Genomic DNA, 9,627 nt, shown 5'->3' on the forward strand with positions numbered 1-9,627 from the left:
AAGGCTCTCTAAAACTTCAGAAGAAACTTTTGGTTATTTCTGTGCATACTAACCCGAAGAATGTGCATTTTGTTCCGGTGCATCCTAGCGCATTTGACGGAAAAGCGAGGTTGTCACGTTCGATTCTATGATTGTATGAAAGATTTTCTTTGTTACTTAGTAATGATTACGTTTTTTTTACGTACAATTGTCTTAAAGTTTTCACATAGCTGCCGGACCTAAATTTCCTTTTCGGAGCTATATCCAGTTATCCCTTATTTTGCTACTTTTTCCTGCCTATCGGGCGCCTGCATCGGGTCGAAAATCCTTTAACACTATTTATTTCATTTAAAACTCAACCAAGAGTGCTTTTCCGAAAATTTTCAAGTGGAATGTAACAATAAATGTGCATATCAACCTTCAGTGTTATTTATGTTCTTAATAGTCTACTACATCTTAATAGTAGAGATAACAGTAATTGTACAAATTCTTAACCTAGCCTCAATTAAAGTAACCTTTTTATCAGTGTTTAACGAAAACACTATCCCTGAATATTATCATTCTTAGCAAATGTGAAAAGGAAACGAAAATAGCGGAAGTGCTTGCATACATACAGAAAAAAAAGATCGTCTTTAAGGCAGAGCGAGCTACTCAATCATTCGAACGCAAGCACTGCGGAGTAATTCCGGAGATCCTAACGCACCAATTGAATTCAACAAAAAAAAACAATTCGAACGAAAAGAGATTAAATTGGAGGAACCGTACTATAAAGAATTTAATGAAAGATAGTGAGGGAATTGGATCATAATATAACTCTTAAGAATGGTAAAGTAATCCATAAAAATGATCTTGCGGTGAAAAGATCATCAGACCAAAAGAAGGTGAGCTCTCAGAAAAGAACCAGATAATGAAATTTAATGCCATGAAAGGGCCGAGGAGAATAAACAAACCAGCTAGAAATGTTGGATTCAACGGCTCAAAAACGACAAAAAAATATATATCTAGGTAAGACCCGATCAATTTGACATCGCCAGACGAAAGGCGGCTTTAAACATTTCATAGGAGATCCTTCTGCGAAAAAAAGAGGAGCGGAGGAAGAATCGTAGAACCCTAATCACTACGGAGAACGATCTTGAACAAATACTGTCGGGACAAACCGAATACAGCCAAATGTCGGAGAAGGTAGATACCGTACAACCGTCCATAAACTTGCCAGGGGATACAGTAACCAACGATGACTCTTATGACCTAATTTTCTCGAAAGAGTTAAGGCCACCTACACAAGTTAACATTGGGCCAGCACCAGACACATCATCTTATAGATTAATGTAAAATAAGCGAGAAAAACCGCAAACGGTGGATTTCCAGTCCGATATGGATTAGGCTTTGACCCAGATTCCTATAGACTTAAAACTATGAGCTCAGATGGCAATCAACTCCCTATTCCACCTTTAAATCTCCTAGATAGACAGGAAGAAACCAGCAAGAAACAGACAACCGCCGTATAGAGACCATTAAGCAAACCGTGGACAACCCGCATAAAACAAATAGCCCTCAAGCGAACAAAAACGTCGTAGTAAGCTTAGACAAATTACATATCAGGAAGCTATCGGGTTCACATATAAGGCACAACTCACGGCCGATACTGACAGGACAGCCACTTTTAAGAGAAAGAGTTTTTTTACTAACTTTACCCTCATTGTTGGGACAAAGAGTTTTTACTAATTTAGTCGAAGACCCAGAGGACACAGCTGGTCAACACATCTCAACATGCCTTAAGACTCCCACGCTATCCACTTTAGAGGCAGTAACAGTTGAGGTGGAAAATCTGCCAATTACTTTTGTAGATCTCACTAATCCTAGCTAATTATCTTTGAGACAATCGACGCCCGACCCTTAAAGACTATATTGAGAAGAAATGGAGGGCGGAATGATGTCATTCTCAATAAACTCTCCAACCTTGCCTCATAAGAAAGACAATTTCAACCCTAGAGTTAAAAAAAACAGCATGACCCGACAGGCACTCTAACGCACATCTGACTCACGACACCCCTGATTGGATGGACATGACTTAAATTATCGAAGCTATGGACCACTTGGGACGATCAATGACTTTGGGAGAGTTAAAACGTTGGGCAAAATTTACAGCAACGAAACAAGATGCCTCTTGGAAACTCGAAACTTTCACCTGCCTGTTGAAGGCTCTCTAAAACTTCAGAAGAAACTTTTGGTTATTTCTGTGCATACTAACCCGAAGAATGTGCATTTTGTTCCGGTGCATCCTAGCGCATTTGACGGAAAAGCGAGGTTGTCACGTTCGATTCTATGATTGTATGAAAGATTTTCTTTGTTACTTAGTAATGATTACGTTTTTTTTACGTACAATTGTCTTAAAGTTTTCACATAGCTGCCGGACCTAAATTTCCTTTTCGGAGCTATATCCAGTTATCCCTTATTTTGCTACTTTTTCCTGCCTATCGGGCGCCTGCATCGGGTGGAAAACTCCCTGTGTGCTTTTCCGAAAATTTTCAAGTGGAATGTAACAATAAATGTGCATATCAACCTTCAGTGCTATTTATGTTCTCAATAGTCTACTACATCTTAATAGTAGAGATAACAGTAATTGTACAAATTCTTAACCTAGCCTCAATTAAAGTAACTTTTTTATCAGTGTTTAATGAAAACACTATCCCTGAATATTATCATTTTTAGCAAATGTGAAAAGGAAACGAAAATAGCGGAAGTGCTTGCATACATACAGAAAAAAAAAGATCGTCTTTAAGGCAAAGCGAGCTACTCAATCATTCGAACGCAAGCACTGCGGAGTAATTCCGGTGATCCTAACGCACCAAATGAATTCAACAAAAAAAACAATTCGAACGAAAAGAGATTAAACGGGAAAAATATGAATAAACCTGTGATGACTAAAAAGGAATATATAAACAAGGAAACTTTTACTTTGAAACAAACAAACAACGAAAAACAATTTAGGAAAAACTTGAAAAGGCCTGCAATGCATCCATGTGTGATGATGCAGAAAAAAAACGCTAACTCATATCGTCGAAATTTACCTTTCTTCTACAATTAAAAAATGATTATCTTATCTCAACAGAGAAAAAATAATTGCTTGCAATACACTCGCTATCACAAGTGCAAAAATAATAAACTGATTGTTTTTCGTAATTGCATTTTAGTCAATCAAAACAATCAAATCAGAGTTTTTTTTCTACTCATTCCGCTCACATTTGTAGTTCTTTAGCTTTGAAAACAAACACAGAATGTTCCGACCAAAATCTTTAGAAAACTGCGGTTTTGAAAGGTTTGTTTTCACAATTAGTGTACTTTTTTCTGCTTGGTGTGATAAAATGATCTGACTTATAAATATAAATTAGGCATATTAAACAGACAGTCATAGCAAAATAAGCTAATTGGATAAAATTTTTGTAGAAAAATGATTTAAAAAGCTAAAAAATATATATAAACAAATTTTTTCCAAAAAATTTAGCAGACAAATTTTGAATGTTTTGAAGTTTTTTGTTCGCAAAATGAAGCAAAAAAAAACCTCAAAAACAAATTTTAAATGCTTAAAAATAAGTTTTAAGGTCCAAACTTATGTTTTTTTCGCTCGAATTGAGACAAAAAATTAAAAATTTCAATCCAGTTTTTGTAAACATTTTAAAGTGGTTCAAATTAAGACAGAAAGGGCTTCATTTTGATATATCACTCAACCCAGTCCGATTACCGATGATTACTTGTGGTACCTAATTTGCGTTAAAAAAAAAGAAAAAACTGAAATACACCCGAATACAAAATTCCTCCCCATTTTCGATGGTCGGAACAAAAAGTTTTCATCTGTTTGGTTGAAAGAAAAAACTACCGCAACTCATTGTTTCAACGACTCATTCAATTAAAAAAAATAATGCACCATTAAATTATTTTGGGTTTAAATAAAGCAGTCCTGTCTGTAATCAGGCAATTGCTTATTCATTTTCGTCAGTGAAAAGACAAATTTTAAGCAAACCAATTAGAATCAAAGTCGAAAAGCAAACATACAAAATAAATAATTATTTTTAAATATTTCTTTTGTACGTTTACTTTCTTTTCTCGATATTGATGATTGGTTAATGAGGGCTAGGTCAAAACTAGCAGAAAATCAAATAAAGCATGTTGGCCTTGATTTATTCGATTTTTTTGAGACTTTCGCGATCTGCTTGAAACTTTTAAAAACTCAACTCTGATTAACTGAAAAAAAACTGAGAACAAATTTCTCCCGTTTGCCTCATTTTGAAAGACGCCACTAAAAGATCCACAACAACCCAGAAAAAAGGATCAAAATTTTGAAGCCTATGAGAAAATCGGTTTTTCTTCAACAATTCAGACCAATTCATTTAAAAAAAGTTTTATAGTTGCGTGGATTGAACCGGGAATTTTGGATTGCAAAGAGAATGGGCTTGCCACTAGCCTAAATGCTGTTGGTAGTGCTCGATTGACAGTTAGTTTCAATGCTGTTCTGCGGAACTACCCTGCAATCATAACTGTTCTAAACTGAATTAGGGCAAACTAATTGGTCATTATAGTTTGACTCAATTTTGAATCATGTTAACTATTACCCATCCAGTTTCGATTTTCAGAAATTCAACTCTGCTCGCCCATATTTTCAATTGCTTAAAACAGTTTTCAGAAAATATTGATTGAAGTTTTTTATGTAAGTATCAGGGGCGGATCTAAGATTTTCTCGAGGGGGTTTTCGAAAATTTTGACGACCTTTTCTTAGATCGACCAAATTGGTTTTCCGAGTTCTCCTAAAGCACTAAAAAGACAATGTTTTGGCCAATTTTTCTGCGCTACAGGCAACTTTTAGAAAAAAAGGTCAAAAACGCAGTTTTTGGGCTTTTTTTGGAAAATTTTGACAAAAAAATTGCGTTTGGGCGCGCGCTCCCCCTCAAAATTAGTACATGTTGGCGCCAAAGGCGCCTTTAGAAAAGTTTGAGAGTCGGTCCGACAAAAAACGTTTGAAAAGTTTGAGGGTCGGTCGAAACTTTAGAAAAGTTTGAGGGTCGGTCGGTTTTCATTGAAAGTACCAAAGGGGGAACCTTTGGGTTGGCAGGGGGTCAAATCCCTGACCCGCACCGAAGTTTCTCCAATTATTATCTATTATCTGGCAATTTTGTGGTCGAACGAAAAATTGTTTTTTTAATAATCAATTATCTGATGCTTTTGTGGTCGCAGAGTAGAATAATCGATTAAATGGAGAAAAAAAATCCATTAAAAAACTTTAATTTTGTGTCGATTATATTGGAATTATAATAGGTTATAATAGATTCCCGCACCGAGCGCCCATGGATCATAATCAATTATTTTGTCATAATATGGTCCGCAATAAAATGACAAAATAATCGATTATAATCCATTAAAAATGGATTATAATCCTAATATTTTTTTGTCAATATAATCCATTATTATATAATCCATTATTTTAATCGATTATAATGGTTTTTTTTCGAGTGGTTATTCAGGAAATTTACAATTTATTTAAAGTTATCTTATTTCCTGTTTAATGCAGTTTCTACGTATTACGTTTCATAAAATGTTACTTTTCAGAACAAAATTTCTATGATTTTTGGTATCTGTTTTTAAATTCATCGCAGTTGAGGGGCCGAAGGGATGACGTTGAGGCATTCCCGCAATATTTGCAATATTTTGCAAAAATAATCGAATTTAGTTCTAAAAATGAAATGAATTATAATCAATTTTTTATGGATTTTTATATCATATGCTTTTAAGAAGAGAAAAAGTCAACATAATTGATGTTTTGGGTCCTAGATTTTACTGCAATTTTATGGCGATAGAAATAGTTTTTGTTGCGATTTTTTGGCAGTTTTATGGCGAATACAATAGATTTTGTTGCGATTTTATGGCAATTTCAGGGCGAAAAAAAAAAGATTTTGTTGAGGTTATGTGGAGATTAAATAAAAAAAAAAAGTTTTACATAATCGATTATAATGGCAACATTTTCCGCAACATTTTCTCAATATAATCTATTTTTATCCGAGAAACTTCGGAACGGGGAAGAAAGGGAGCGTCCGCCCCCCCCCCCCCCCCCCCCCTAAATACACCCGTGATAGGTATTAAAAAATAGTGAGTAATACAAATACAAACGCTTGAAAATGAAAACCCGATTAATTTTTGAAATTTTGAAATGTATATTTTATACCGTAAATGGTTGTCAAAATTAATACATGCATAGGGGATAGTTAACAAGGTCCAAAAGGGGGGACTCGTTAAAAAGATCCTCTATTTTTACTATTTTTAGCCCTTTTGTTTGTTAGGGTAAATACTTAGTAGTTATTCGTAACAGGCGACAATTCGTAACAAGCAACAATCCGAATTGTCGCCCTCAATTTTTTAGCCTTTTTATTTGGTAGGGCGGCAATTCGTAACAGGCGACATTTCGTACAAGCGACAATTCTAACTGTCGTTTGTTACTGATTGTCGCATGTTACGAATTGTCGCCCCAATAAAAGGGCTAAAAATTGAGGATCTTGTTAACTTATCCCCTTCTTTTGGAATTTGTTAACTAAGGCATCGGCAAGTAGAATACGCTTGCTCCGCTTCGCTCCCCTGAGCTTATAACCGGTACGAGAGAAAAAGTGCACATAAGTTTGTGTTTGCCGCTTAAATTATTGTTACGCAGGGGCGGATTTACTTCTTTGGTACTTTTTAAGAAATCCGTTTTTCGCCCACCGATATATACTAATTTTGGTACTAATCTTGGTGCCAATATATACTAATTTTGAGGGGGGGGGGGGGGAGCGCGCGCCGAAAAAACGCGATTTTTTGGGCAAAACTTTTCAAAAGTGCCTAAAAACGCCTTTTATGGACTGTTTTTTCAAAATTTTGCCTTTCAAAATTTTGCCCCAAAACAGGGACTAAAATGTGCTTAGGGAGAGCTCGAAAAACCAGTTGGGTCAATCTAAAAAAAAGGTCGACAAAATTTTTGAAAGTTCTTTGAAAATCCGCCCCCCTCGAGAAAATCCTAGATCCGCCCACTGTTGTTACGAATTGTCGCTTGTTAGGAATTGTCGTTTCACGCTTTTATTTGACATTGGCAGTCCAATTTTTTTAATTAATCAAAATTTCACTAAACAAAAATTATTTGAAACCTTTTAATTGGCCATGGGACCATTCAGGGCTTTGCCCGCATATACGAGTATTCTTGTTAATTGTTGTGACTAATTTTGAGACTTCCTCAGTCGCTTTTGTTATTTGTGGCAATGGCTTTTGACTATTTCTAACTTCTTTTCTCAATAATGACAACTAGATCGACCAATTGCGATTATGAGGTCTATTTGAGCAGGACACACAAACCCTTTCAAACATCAATTTAACATGCCGAGCACCATGTAATGTCTTAGTTTGCTAGACTAGGCTTTGTTAACTTGAGCGGTGACTTATTGTACTGACCTGACCGACCATTGAATATTAGTTTGCAGCTCTAAATAAAAACAGCTCGAAATGGCTTCGGCTCAGCAGCAGATTCACGATACGAATACCGAGTCGGTTGCAGCAACTCGGCGAATCCGCGCTCTCGCCGAGCAGAGCCGAGAAGCGGGTATTGAAACGATGGGTGAGCTAGACCGCCAAGGCGAAGCGCTAGACAGGGCCGAGAAAGGTCTGGATGAAATCAATCATGACATGGACACTGCCGAACAAAACTTAGATGAGCTGGAAAAGTGCTGTGGAATTTGTCTGTGTCCATGGAATAAGAAAAGCCGTAGTAATAACTACAACAAGCACAACAAGAAACAGGGAAAGGAGAAAAAGAAGGTCGCTTATAGCTCGGAAAATGTTACGACTCAGCCTGGTTAGTTTAGCTAAGGTTGCTCAAATACTGCCCGAGGATGGAGCGCAGCGCATCAACTTACAATTTATTCTTTTTTGCAAACTCAAAAAAGTATAGCTTTTTTCACAACTGAAAAGAACCACATTAGAAAGGCAAATGCGCCCTCAAATTATCGTGATATGCGCCAGGGACGAATATAGGCTAAATATATGGCAGTTTGATCGCGCCGAGAAACCACTTCTCTTAAGCTTTTGATTCTTGCTGGGTTTTTATAAATGTTGGTTGAACTCAATATTGTAATATCAATATTGTTTTTCAATTTCATTTTTTACTACTATATAAACAAAGCCCTAGCTCTTAGTAGTTTGTTGTAAATTAGCGTTTAGTTTCTCCCGCGCACGTTCAAAAATATGAACAAATTTGAAGAAAAAACTGAACCATAAATTCGATTTTTTTTTCTTTTTTTTTCAACAAAAAACTTGGGTCAGAACCTTCTGTGCTATTTGCTCAGCAACTGGTTTTTCTTCTACCCTATGGTATCTACTAAGAATTGTCACCTCTTTAAATAAAAGATTTAAATAAGCACAGAGCTTTCTCTTCATAATTCGAATTTCGCTACCTTCTGATATGTTGAAAGTTCGAATGCTTAATCTACTTAAGAATTACCCCCTCCCTTTTTTGAAAAGAGGAAAAGAGGGGGGGGGGGGTAGTTGTTAAGTAGCTCCTTTTTTCATTTAAATAATAAACCTTTTAAGGCAACACCAACACCCCTGCCATGTTGCGAGTGGCGAACGATGAACAAGAAGACGAAATGGAGGAGAATCTAGGAGCTGTAGGGGACATCACAGCCCAATTGAAACACATGGCTCTAGATATGGGGGAGGAATTAGACAGGCAAAACGAGCAGATAGGCAGGATGAGCAACAAGTCAGAGGCTAATAGAGACAGGATCCAGAATGCAGATCAACAGGCTGGAAATATACTCAAGTAGATAAAAGACCCGATGATTCAGTTTATTTTTCCAATACAGTCTGAACCAGCAATGTGCTATCTTGGCACTAATATCACGCGTCCAAAAATATCCAATAACACTACCGATACTACTAGCTTTAGCATCACTTCATCCGTGTGTCAAAGGAGATCAAAACAAACTCACCTTTTCAAAATTATATTTTCTGTAAATTTGCAATGAATAGAATGACATATTATGAATAGAAAACATTGTTTATCTGTCGATAATTGAGATAATTCATTAAGTTTGTTTCAATACGCATGGAATTTTAATTCAGCTTATTTCCAAGATGTTTCTCGGCAGAGATCTAGGGTTTTTAAGGGGGGAGGCTAATTGTTTCGCAAAACACTATAATATGAAAAAAAATTTAAAATTTATGTGGCGAAATTTTGATTTAAATGAAAACTTTTTTGAGTATTTTTCAGTCTGTTTTGACCGCAAAACATTTTTTTTTCGAAGCGCCCTCTTCACCTTACTTTTTGGGCGCCATAGGCACCTCCAGATAATGTTTTGGGTTCATCCGACCATAAAATATTACCAGAGCACCAAAGAGCCTTGTGGGTGGTAAGTCGAACATTATTTCAAAGTTATGGATCAATGCTGACTCAAGGACTTGATGAAACTCGCAAAAAAGTCTGTCATTTTCAAAATGCAATGGGTAAAAGAGTGCCATAGGCACCTCCAGATAATGTTTTGGGTTCATCCGACCATCAAATATTACCCGAGCACCAAAGAGCCTTGTGGGTGATAAGTCGAACACTATTTCAAAGTTATGGATCAATACTGACTCAAG

General features: G+C 36.3%; 1 protein-coding gene across 1 annotated transcript; it reads left to right on the forward strand.

Moving 5' to 3' along the window:
• Positions 1 to 7,332: 7,332 nt before the first annotated feature.
• On the forward strand, positions 7,333 to 9,122 carry LOC134840063 (synaptosomal-associated protein 23-like). Its single transcript, XM_063855716.1, has 2 exons — positions 7,333 to 7,843; positions 8,578 to 9,122. Exons 1-2 carry the CDS (start codon positions 7,495 to 7,497, stop codon positions 8,811 to 8,813), a joined length of 585 nt encoding a protein of 194 aa, XP_063711786.1. The 5' UTR covers positions 7,333 to 7,494; the 3' UTR covers positions 8,814 to 9,122.
• Positions 9,123 to 9,627: the final 505 nt, after the last annotated feature.

Source organism: Symsagittifera roscoffensis, chromosome 2 (genome assembly GCF_963678635.1).
Source record: "Symsagittifera roscoffensis chromosome 2, txSymRosc1.1, whole genome shotgun sequence".
Lineage (NCBI taxonomy): Eukaryota > Metazoa > Xenacoelomorpha > Acoela > Convolutidae > Symsagittifera > Symsagittifera roscoffensis.